Source organism: Typopeltis vanoorti, chromosome 16 (assembly GCF_054136105.1).
Source record: "Typopeltis vanoorti isolate ZY-2024b chromosome 16, IOZ_Tvanoo_1.0, whole genome shotgun sequence".
In the NCBI taxonomy this organism is placed as follows: Eukaryota; Metazoa; Arthropoda; class Arachnida; order Uropygi; family Thelyphonidae; genus Typopeltis; species Typopeltis vanoorti.
Genome location: NC_143564.1, coordinates 65,846,720 through 65,859,759, shown reverse-complemented (window position 1 = coordinate 65,859,759; position 13,040 = coordinate 65,846,720). Strand labels below are relative to the sequence as shown.

At 33.1% G+C, this 13,040-nt stretch overlaps 1 protein-coding gene across 1 annotated transcript in view; it reads left to right on the top strand.

The window, feature by feature from the left end:
* The window catches only part of LOC150098089 (nose resistant to fluoxetine protein 6-like), a 125,870-nt gene extending 113,822 nt beyond the window's left edge, over positions 1-12,048 (top strand). Inside the window, exons 9-13 of the mRNA XM_090406679.1 lie at positions 4,588-4,710; positions 5,355-5,475; positions 10,214-10,400; positions 11,013-11,155; positions 11,806-12,048. Of these exons, the coding sequence (XP_090262805.1) occupies positions 4,588-4,710; positions 5,355-5,475; positions 10,214-10,400; positions 11,013-11,155; positions 11,806-12,048 (817 nt within the window). The remainder of the gene's footprint in view (positions 1-4,587; positions 4,711-5,354; positions 5,476-10,213; positions 10,401-11,012; positions 11,156-11,805) is intronic.
* The last annotated feature ends 992 nt before the right edge of the window (positions 12,049-13,040 follow it).

Genomic DNA, 13,040 nt, shown 5'->3' with positions numbered 1-13,040 from the left:
TAGAACTATCACAGCGTCCTGTTCACTGCAGGATACATATGAGAAATTCTGTTATGATGATTTCAATTTATAGGTTTCACTTCTTTCATAGTACCACAGCGATATACACAAGGAGTTGTTTCTTTATTGAACAGATAGAAGTTCGCATACAAAAAAAGTTAATAAAGAGGCTCCCTTCCGTTTTGTTTCACACGTATTACAAACAAATATGCAAAATAGCAAAGAATTTAGCTTCGTTTAATTCACTAACGTTGAAGATGGTTTTCGTTTAAAGGTTTAATGATCTGTTGTTAGTTTCGTGAGAAAATTTGAAGGTGAAATTAAAATTGGAAAGAGTTTATCATCCTTTTTCCTTATCAACCTTATCACCTTTTTCATTTTTCTCAGAAGAGAACCATTGAAAGTTTCCTTTATTAAAGGAAAATGCAACAAATACTTAACAATCTGATGAAGCAACTGATTAGCCTTTGCACTTTATCTCTCCATAAAAGACCTTTCATATTTGAGCCTCCGTGTCACGCAAGGTTGACATCTCTAGAATACTGTGGAAGCAAGCTATGCTTATCTGATCTCACTTTCTTTATGTGGTAGGGATGCTTCTGCTTCTAAACACATGTAAATGTTAATTGGTCTGAGCATTCGTTTCCTTGAAAAAACAGAATACCGTGATCAACACATATGGATTGTAATACCATTTGTCAAGCAAAGAGAACTTCCTTACCACAGCAACTGCATATTAATCTATTATTTGGCTCAAAGCCAAAATCTGTTTGATATTAATATTACGTTGAATCCAGAACTTGTTTATGTCATATGTACGTAAATCAAACAAATTAGCCACACTTATGAGAAGTAATAACCGAAATTATTAAACAAAAACGTCTTTGGAATGAAATCTTTACAAGATACAAAAGGTAATAATGTAGTTATAATAATAAAAAGTTCAAATAACCTGCCAGACGTGTAGCGCAACGTGCGTGTAACGGAACTATATTCAGCAAGCACTATACGGTCACACATAAATGGCATAAAAATTACTATTACGAAGGAAACTTTTATTGCAGTAGTAGAGCGATTAGGGACATTAAAAAGCTATTTGTACTTCTACTAATAAATGCTGTGGAAAAAATTGTAAAGTGGCGTTTTTTTTTTTTTTTTTTTGTTCCCATTGCTTTTATATAACTATCTGTCCTCTACAAAGATATCGAGTCTTTCTTCACTGTGGAATTTTATACCATTAATTATTCCTACTACTTATTTTATTTAAAATAAAAATAAATAAAGTGGGGGGCTACGTTCAAGGCGTAGTCCGCCCCATTCTCTTGTCACAAAATATCTGTGAGACTAGTGTGTTTGCCTTTGTAAACTGCGTATTCTCTGGCCACGTGTAGATCTGTTTTGTGGGATGAAAATGATTTACGGGGAGAAAAAAACTCCGTTACATCTGTATGAGACCGGCAAACTCACCTTTAATTGAAAAGTCCTTATAACAGTTTTTCGCGCATTAGGTAGGATTCCAACCAAAGGACATCATCTATACCGAGTTAACAAAGGAGGAAACCCCCACCCACATACTTACACAATCACGGCTAAACCTAACCATTAAAAGCTCACGATTTTATCCATTTGTGCGTCAGTGGCACAAATGGAGAAAATTTCAGATATAAGAAAATGCAACTATCCACAGTCTTCCAAATATGCAGCTTCCATTCATTCAGAGTTTGAACATCTAAATGTTTTTCCTACTCATTCTCCCCTCTTCTTACATTGTTCGGAACATGGCACGTGTCCAGTACGTTAATTTATCAGTTCATCTAAATTAATGACTCTCTTAATTGATATTTAATATGCTAATGTACTTTTATATATACTTTTATAGCATCAACCACTTCGATAGATTAATAATTGTTTAAGTTTTTGTTGATAAAAAAAGCACACTACAATCGAACAGTTTTGAAAATAAGCTTGGTATTATTTGTGTTTCTCCTCAGAATAATTCAGATAGTAATATCAATAACAATATTCAGACAATAATGGCGTCAAAAGATGGCAAGAATTGCTTACTCTACTCTCACTTCTGTAGTCTTGAAATCATTGGTGGTCCTTAATTCACTTGCTGGTGACAACAGGAAATGAAGGTGGACACTGGATGCATACTGATTTCCAAAAAATAGAAAAATAAATTAATTTAAATTAAATTTAAAGATTTAAAAACTTTAAAAAGATAGGGCTTAGGGGTTTCGCCTGTTCCCGGCGGACAACATAAGGCTTTACTTATTTACTTCATTTATACTTTAGAGCAGTGGGTCTTAACCTTTTTAGTGATCGGCATTCCCTTGAATCTACAAATAAGTTCTCGCATCCACCTTGAAAAATGTTTCTATTCCTTTATTTAGAAAATTACATCTATTGCAAGATAATTTATTTATTTAAAAATAAACACATACATTTACATATACATACAAAACAATATCTCAATTTTTAATGGCTTTGTTGTTGTTGTTGTTGTTGTTGTTGTTTATTCATAATAATACTTTTGAAGCGAGGCTCCTTTTTTGAAAGAGCCACGTGTAAGTCATCATTTGCATTTAAGCGATTTCTGGCTTTTGTTTTTATGTGCAAACGTGATGAAAATCCCATTTCACACAGGTAGGTGGTGGCAAATGGTAAGAGTGTCTGCAATGCTGCTTTTGCCAGCTGTGGATAAGGATCTAACTGTGTACACCGGAATTGTTCTAAGTCCAGTTTTTCAAATTCAAATACGAGCATTGGCTCATATTTCAATAAGATCGTCTTTTATTAAATAGCTGTCGTCCATCGAATCTGGATCAAATAGAAATGGATCCAGTATCCATCTCTGAACTTTGCTAATATTTCCAGTGGTAAAGTACCCATGAAATGATTCACTCAATTGTTGGAAGTGTATTGCAATTTCAGGTATAATTATTATTTTCTCATTTTCCAGAACGATTGAATCAAGCAAAGGAAAGTTTGCAAAATTCCCATTTTCAACTCGACGTTTCCAAATTTTTAGTTTTTCAATAAATGAAGATAATTTTTCACTAGTTGTTATTATTTTCCTACCAAATCCTTGCATTGATGTGTTTAATTCATTCAAGTGGTTAAATATATCTTCTAAGTAGGCTAGTCGAAGTATGCTTCTCTTTTTTCAAAAGCTTTAACTAAATCACAATTTTGGTTAGTAAGAAACTGTATAATTTCCTCGCGCAATTCAAAAAACCCTGCTAAGCATGCGGCTCTTGGAGAGCCACTGTACTTCAGTGTGATAAAGAAGCACAGCATGAACAGCATCGATTTCTTTGCACAAAGCTCGAAAGATACGATGATTAAGCGCTCGTCCTCAGATATACTTTGCTACATTTACTGCAGTAGTTAAGTGTTGTTTTAAATTCTCTGGCAAAGCTTTCGATGCAAGTGCATGACGGTGCAACATGCAATGCGTTATTGTAACTCGCGGTATTTCTGTCTTGATGTATGAAAAAAAATCCAGAATTTTTGCCCAACATTGCAGGGGCACCATAAGTGCAAATTGAGCCTATCACATTCACGGGTATTTGATGTTTCAAAAAAAAGTTTCTAATATGATTGAAAACATCAATTCCTTTTGTCGTCAATTCCAGCGGCTCACAAAATAAAAATTCTTCCAACATTTCTTTTTCCTTAATGTATCGCACAAATACCAACAACTGACTACAATTATCAACATCAGTTGACTCGTCCAGTTGAATACTCACTTTTAGAGGACTGGCTTTGATATCTTCTACTACTTTCAGTAAAATATCAACACTGACATCTTGAGTCGAATCACATCCTTCGATAACGGAATCTGCTGAATTTTCCTTTGCGCTCTTCCGAACCCAATACAATTTTTGTAATTTCAAGTGCACATGGTTTTACCAATTCCTCAGCTATTGTATCACCCTTTTCTTTTCTTAGCACACACATATATGCTACTTGATAAGAAGCTTCTAACAAGGGCTTTTGGACTGCCGAAACGTCAATTTTGTGATAGTACTGCTGGTATCAAATCGTGCCTTCGTATACTTCAAGATGTTAAGAGTCCTGCAGATTCACCACCATGCTGATTGTTGAAATGCTCTAACAACTTTGACGGTTTAAGATTGGAGTTTGAAAATATTTTGCAACATAAAATGCATTGTGGTCGTTGCGTACCATCTTTTTCTGTTGTACAAGTGAATCCATAAGCAACATAATCCTCTTTCCATTGGCGTATTTTCGACATAACGAGGGTTACTACAATCAATACAATAATATTTATAATTTTTCAAAATTATAAATATTATTGTATTGTATTATTGCATTATATATATATATATATATATATATATATATATATAATGTATGTGTGTGTTTCTAATTTGGAGTCGCTTTCCTTATATACCAGATAAAATAGCAAATGCCATTATTCTCATTTCTTTTCTTTGTTCTGCTTTTAACAGACATCCAAAGTTAATGATTATGTTTCTTGGAAGTCTGAGTTATTATTTTCAGAAGTGTTCTTGATTAAGATTTTTTATGCACTATACATGTTTTATTTAAATATAGGCAATCCGTCGTTGGAATAGCCATCAACATTCTCTTAATTGCAGCATCCGTTGTAGGAATTGGTGTGATTACAGTGTGGAAAAAATTGCCTCCAGCAGTTCTTTTTGTACAAATAGATGCCGAGTGAGTATTAACTAAGAGGTTTCATGATTAATGCAAAGAGTTTATATGTATCTTATTTAATTAAATTTAATAAATAAATAATAATAAAAAAAATTTTATTATACTGACGTTATTATAAAGATCCATGTTACAAAATATAATAATAATAATAATTGTAATGAAATGTTTTGAATATCGGAACATTGTAGTGGTGGCCAACACAAATCCACCTGGAACAGAAAAACCTGTGAGATGAACTTGAACACAAACACGGAGTAGTCGTTTCCAAAAGAGGAGTTGTTTAATGTTTTAAAAGACATAAAGCATAACTCAAGAGTCTATCAGAATCAGTAAAAAGTCTTCCAAAATGCCAGTTTTGACTTATTTGAACACGCTGTTATGTCAAATAAGACGTTTTATTGATGCCAGCACAGACTGAATCTCTTATAAGAAATCAATCAATTAATTAAAATAAAATAAAATTAAAATAATAATAATAGTAAGAAGAAGAAGAAGAAAGTTTTATCAATTTAATACTGACAATAATATAAGATAAAGAGTACCGGTATGTTCGATATAATATTTGGCAAACTTCTTACGCTGTAAAAACATGCAATAAGCAAATGCATAGAAACACTGACATGGATTTTATTTCTATCTTACAGACAAAGAAGATACGGTGATGATATGCTATTTGAAAAACCATACCCCCATATTGCACCATACTGCATTGGTTTACTCATGGGTTACTTCCTCGCAAGGAGACCAGGGATTACACTCCGTCCCGTAAGTATTAACAGGATTTAAAACATCTTTTTTACATTCATAATATAGCTCTTTTATTCTAGGGTTAAGATTTCGCTTCATCCCTAATTATTGAATAATCAAGTATGGTGGATGTTTAATCATATTTACTTTCTTCTTTGTTCAGCATTTTCAAAAGGCGTAGAATTCCTAGATTTCCATCGCTTGTAACTTCCTAACAAAAACGGTATACTGCGGTACTTTACGGTACTGCCTATAAACAACATTTTTGTCTGCTGTGCATACAGCATTGTTTTAGTTGCATTTTTCTAAAGCCATTCAACTTATGTGACACTGCATTGGCTTTGGCCCAGGATTTCAATTTAGAAAGGACCTCAGATGTAAAGAGGAGAAATTAGATATGAATTCAAAAGTCTCAGAAAAACTTACGAATTACTATACATTATTAACAAAAAAAAAAAACATATTAATTCTGAGAAATAATTATTGTTATTGATGGTAATGAAATGCACTGGCGAACATTTGTTTTCATGACTAAAAATAATTTTTTCATAATTTTCTTCTGGTCGGGATTGCCTTTGCGGAAGAAAAACCCCAAATTTCTAGAGGAAAAAAAAACAACAAAAAAACCTGCTATCTCCGTGTAAAATAGACTGACTCACCTTCAACCGCTAAGAAAGAATAATTTGGGGGGCGAAGTGGGTTAATTCAGCTAAGAACAGAGAGAGAGAGGAGAGAGAGAGAGAGAGAGAGAGAGAGAGAGAGAGAGAGAGAGAGAGAGAGGGTAAATAAAAATCAAAGCTAAATAATGGTAGTTAATTTTTTTAATCTTGACAAAGTCCTTAGAGAACTTTCGCAGCCAAGTCGATAATGTTCTTCGGTTGGGAAGTCCTTCAGCTACATAAACCTTCCTCTTTTTTAGTGGCATCCATTTTTCTTAAGTTAGATAGTCAGTATACCATGAAAGTATAATAAACTAAGGTGGTAAATTTAACGAGAACATGTCCAATGCAGAATAGCTACTAATGAATATTAATTCTCAAAAAAGTCCAGTGAGTTGCTCAATGAAATCAGTAAGAAAGAGGACACCTGCTTAAAGTGCTACAATATGTAAAAGGTAGTAGTTGCTGGTCATACACTTTATGAAATAAGACCTTAACAAAAAACAATACTGGAAGAAAAGCGGATAGAAGATGAATAGGGAAATGTATTGATTGTATTTACGAAGACAGAACATTATATTCATTTTGAAGAATTAAAAAAAAATAATAGAAGAGAATTTATTTTTGAAAGATAAAAAAGCTAATAAGTTAGAATAATATAAAATAAGACAAGATAAATTTATTTTATTGCTAATTTATCTTTCATATGTTACATATCCGTCAGTCCTGACTTCAAGCAACATAGAACAAGAGCGACTAAAACAGTTTTTCGAAAGAAATATTTCTAGATTTGTGCGACATTTTTCTAGATTTGTACCCAAATTGCCAAAATGTTCATGGTCATTGTTTTATTAAATATTTTTCGCTTAAAAGAAAAAAGAGAAAATGATTACAAATTAGATTCTCATTCGGTTATGGTCAGTCTCAGTATATTTCTAAAATAATCAAATATCATCACGCAAGGAAATAATATGCAGAATGATGTTGTCTTAAAAGCAGCGTAAGACGTTTAGGCCTCTCGGAACAGGTTGTCGAAGAGAACCTTGAAAGCTTCTTTTTTTTTTTTTTTCACCTTTTTCAATGCTTTCATTAGGTCACTTATCCCCAGCACTGTGAGGTTTAAGAGTACCTTACGCATAACTATATATATATATATATATATATATAGTCAATAAAACCAAGTAAGATCTACTACTATTACCACTACTACTATCACCAACTAACTGAAATTCTTATCATGGCAGAAAGACAACTACAAAAAAAAAAAAAAGTCAAACGCTTCAGTTGTGATGTAAGTAGCATACGTGACTTCTAAGACAGCAACCTATTACAGTAATCTCTGTTGAGGGGGGGGGTGACGTGGGGCTGACTCGGTCGACCTTGGTCGACTAGCCTTCAATCATTCGTTTACCTTCACAGTTTCTCAAAACAACAGCAAAAAATTTAATGGTTTTTTTTTCACTTTCGACGCTATAAAAAAACTACAAAATGACTTAAATAGAATTAATAAGACTTATAATAAGCCTTATTAATTCTATTTAATATATTTTATTGCTTATTTATCTTTCAATATACAGTATTCATGAGTATTAGGTTTTAAATTAAGGCAGTGGTTCTCAACTTTATTCCACTTGTGTACACCCCCCCTTTCAAATCTATTTCTATAAATTATACCCCTTGTTTTTAAAATAGCTTAACATTTTAGTATATAGTAATAAAAAGTATATAGTATATAGTGATATAGTATATAACATATTTAGTATATAGTAATAAAAAATGTTAAGTTTATTCAAACAACATTTTTTATTACTATCATTACTATTACTATTCGTGACACCCCCAAGGAGTCCGAAGACTCATCGCTGGAGGACCTATTATACAACTCTCCTTCTCCACCACTACCGAATCTCTACTACCAATCAACTACATCAGCGCCATCTACCGCCCACCATCACAAAGTATTTTTTGTCTGTAAATTGCGTGTGTTCTGAAGGGACAATTTGTCTGTATGCGGGATGAAAAACCCGAGTTTCCGAAAAAAAAAAAAAAACCTGTTACCTGCGTATGAGATCGGCTAACTCACCTTCAATTGAAAAAGTCCATATAAAGATTCCACCCGTCACGACGGGAATCGAACTCAGGCCTTTTCCAATCGAATGCCGCAATGTACCGTCGTTCTTCCAATTGCGCTACGGAGGCACAATTAAAGGAAAAAAAAAAAAAAAAAAAAAAAAAAAATTAAATGCATTAAAGGCAAGGGCCTTTAATGCATTTATTTAGGTCCGGGTTTCGACCTTTATTGAGGTCTCGTCAGTGGGAGCCAGACCCATTGCCTTTAATGCATAGCATCATACATCTCCGCAAAGGAATGTGCTTTGCATTAGGGGAAAATACTAAGGAAAGTGATCGGAGCTTGCACCACCTTTACCACTAGTTGCCTCAGACTTGAACTACGTTTCAGGTGCAAACTTGACTTACTTGTCTGTTTGCTTTACTTGGGAATTAAAACCTAGCTTATAAAATTGCTTGGTATCTTTAACATAGTATACCCAAGTTAAAAATCTTTCTTAACATTTATTGTTCCATAACTTTGCATTTTGTTTACTTTACTTGTTTTTCCGCCATTACTGATTATTTTTCGTGTACCCCTGAACGGCCCAGGCACATACCCCCGAGAGTACGCGTACCACCGGTTAGGAACCGATGGGTTAAGGAAAAAAAAACAAGGCATGTGTAACGTTCTGATATACAAATAATATTTGAAAAATTAAAATGATCCTAATAACAATCTAAAAGAATAGACGTTCACATTTTTAATGGAGCCCTACGATTGTATACAGCCGTGACTGGAAATATTAGCAATAATGAATAACTACTCAGTCATTTACATTTCTTCCTTAAACAATAAAAAAAATAAAAACTAATAATAAATAAACATAAAATCGAAAAAGAGAAGCTCAACGACGCTAATTATTTTAACATATCACAACAGCAAATTATGGTCTCGTGAAGGAAATGCAGTTTTCAGAAACCAAGACAACAGCATGAGAGTGATAATTCTTTCTAATCATCTTCGTTTATACTAAGTACTTGCAGAAAGGTGAGTGGAGTAGGTTACTGTAGACACTGCAGGATGACAATGCGTTCCATTATTTACTCTTTAGTTGTGAAATTCTTCATGAGGTTGGATTTAGGCGTACCGTTCATTGTAAGGTGTCCACTTATCCATTCTGAGAATTCCACGATCAAAGAGCCGGCAAGCCGAGGAAATTGTAAAAACAAATTTCCTTAACGCATGAATCTCGAACATGGCGTAATAGCAGGGAAATAAATCTTGTTTTATTTTCTCCATACTTCCTGTTTCTTGACAAGCAGAAAGATCACAAGCTAAGTAGCCTACGAAGAGAAACAAAAGATATTTTGTTTCTCATTTTATTTCTCGTTGTAATCTTCGTAATTACAAAATAATATATCTGTCACAGTTATTTATTACATAGGATATTACTTTTATAGCAAAATCCCACTCCTCTTTCTCTATTTCGAGGAAGAACCTTGAGTGTTAACTCTGTAAGTCAGCAAAAAATCAACTTCAGAACACACACGACTACATTACATGAAGTGCTAATTAAAATTATAAACACGTGAAAGTAAAGAGAGGCGAACGAGAATGATCCCGTTCACCTATGTAACACTTCGCTTAAGCGGCCAACTAACCGTAACTCATCCACGGTACAAATATATTACATGTTTACTTATAACCTTCCGTGAGTGGGAACCACACACACACACACACACACACACACACACACACACACATGTATACCATTCACTGAAAATGTCTACCACAGTGAATGTTATAATTTTAATATAAAATATCGTGTTTGTTGTTGACTGTGGTAGATTTTTTAAGCATAAACATGCAGAAATTAATCAGACATCCGTGCCTTAAGCGAGTTCGAGCCCGAATCCTTTGTAGTAAACAACTAGACAAGCAATATCTTGTTTCTTAACTGTAGCAGAAGTTTTTGTTATATATAGAAAACAGGTCGAGGTTTAAACCTGCTTTTTTTTTTCTTTTTTCTCCTTCTTCTGCAAAGTCTTTCATATATCTTGGATGGCTGATGGCACTCACCTGTACGTCGACAACTGTCTTTGGTCTCCTCAGATGGAACAGCGAAGACCATGTCGAGTTTGCACTGAGTGGCGTATTTGCTGCTTTTCGTCGGACCCTCTGGACTCTTGGAGTCAGTTGGATTGTGTTTCTCTCTGCCACAGGACATGGAGGTAAGCCAACAGTTAAAGAACTAAGTGAAACCAATTTTAAGAATTAGGACAAGATTATCTCGTTAGATTATCATCCTTATGTTAGAGCAGGCTAATTTCTCTTAAAATCTGTTCAAGAAGAAAATTCTAGCGTTTTCATTATCAAAAGGCTATTAACTGTTTTTTTTTTAATAATAGTAATATTTTGTGTAGAAAGTGAACACTACTATAATTACTTCGAAATTGCCACACTTCGTTGATTTCTATTTTATAAGTTTTCTTGTAAATCTTAGTGAATGCCCTTCCCATTTTAGTAGCCTGAAATCACCTGTTTAAATCTATGATTTCTTAATTCATTGTGTGCGTATGTAGCAAGCTGTTGCACTTTGTTTAATAAATTATAAATAATAATAATGCATTCAAAATAGTCGCAAGGATGAATAATCAACAACGTGTTATAATTAGCTCAACTACACACCAAACACTAATACCTTTTCTCAGACATTATGCTATTCAAATAAATAAATATATACGACATATTTATGTTGAAGTAAAATAGAATAGGACAGCAAATTTTATCTGGAGCACATATATAGTATGGTTTTTATATATATTTAATTCTTTTCATTATAGGTGTGATCGGCGAGTTTTTGTCGTGTTCTTCATTCGTAGTCCAATCAAGACTAGCCTTTTTGGTATACATAATTCATCCAATGGCCCTTAAAGTTGCAATTGCACAGATGAGAGAAAGGATACAGACATCCACATTTATGGGGGTCAGTATTGTATTTCATTTCCTATTTTTTTTTCTCCTTTATTTTTATTCATTATATATTCAGAGATTTCGTAAGAGTCATTTTACATTTGTAAATAAATAAAAAGGAACACTGCTGCTTTGACGTAGTCGTTAATCAACTCCCAAGTACTGCTAATCTTCCTCCCATCCTCATTTCATCATATTTCATAGAATGAGGAACTGAATGCTAATAATAATAATAAAACGTATACGAGTAAAAACCTTGTGATTTATTAAGTCATGATAAATCTACTCGTAGTGAATTACCTAAAAAGCATTAGATTTTTTTTATTTTAATGAATGTCATAAAAGCTTTCAAACCATGTCCAGCGACCAATTAGTCGATCAAACTCATCTGCCACTTAATGACATTCACAAACATCCATTCCACAGCGGGATTCAAACTTGCATCCTGTGAGTTACAAAGCAGAGACACTGTCCATTCGTTCAATAAATCCGGCTTTTGAAAAAATAATTATCATATCATTTTTATTATTGAGAGGTCTACTCCAGTTGCGAAATAAAAGACATTAGCAGATTTTATTATAATTTACTTAGGAAGTAAATTATCATATTTAAAGAAAAATAAATATGCAATATATAATTTAATAATATTGTTTATTTTTGCAGTATTTTATATTTGGAGGAATGATTCTCTTCTCCTACACCATGGCCTTTCTTTGCGCTATTCTCATTCAGCAACCCATTAAGGAAATTGAAAGAATCATCTGTGGAAAGAAATGGACCTTATCTAATTCAGAGTATACTCCGAATACTGAGAAAAGTTCTATCAAGAAGAAAAAGTGCCAGCTAAAAGAAATGGAAACTAATTGTGACTTAAAAATAGATACTGTAAAAATAGATAAGCAATAATGTTGATGCAGATTTTTGAAAAGAAATTCATAATTCCTCTTTTCATAAGTATCCTGTAATCGTATAATTCATTAACAAACTGTAAATACGAGGTCTGACAATAAGTAACGAGAATGTCCTAATATAATCCATAAAAGAAAATTTTTTAATTATCTTTCATTGATGTAATTACCTTCGAAAATAAACTCATTCTCATACATGTACGATACCAGACTTTTTTTAAAGCATCGTGGAAATATTCTATCGTTTTTTTTTTGTTTTGTTTTTTTAAAGGCTATATCTTTCTAGTTGTTTTCAATGGATTTAAAGTGTGATAGATTACTTTATTTCTTTTATTTTCCTTTTGGAAGCAAAAAGAAACTAGAAGAAACAGAGTTTTTCAAAATAATCACCATTTGACAAAAATCGCTGTTGCAGTTCCTAACTTTTATGAAACGTCTTTGCATAAACTATCTTCATCTCTCAATTTTCATTCAATTACAGTAATCATATGATCTTGTTGATATCCAGTTCATTTACTATCATGTTTAGTTTTCTACCAAACGTTTCCCTTTATCATCATTTTCATTGCGATTTGATGTTGCGAGATGTCTTCATTACTTTTCAAATAGGTTGAAACTCAACGGATAAAGCTTTCGACTTTTTGGCTTTTGGAACCTCGCGCTCTCACCAAAGCTAGTCTAGAATTTCAACAGTTTGATTTCGGGACATTATTTTTATTTTTTTCCCCAGAACCATTACTAAAAAATTATATTTTTTCTTTGATTGTAGACATTTGTCACTGATTTCTACGATTCGACGAACGCCACTTCGATAAAAGTGACGTTGTTCTTGTTGCCTTCAGAACAACTTCACTAATTAAGGAAGTGCATGTACAGACACATCCGAAACACTACCTTTGATTCATTTTTTTCCCCACGTGCTTCATAACCCAACCAGTTTCGTTACTTTATTGTCAGACCTCGTACTTGTATAATACTGTACAGATTATT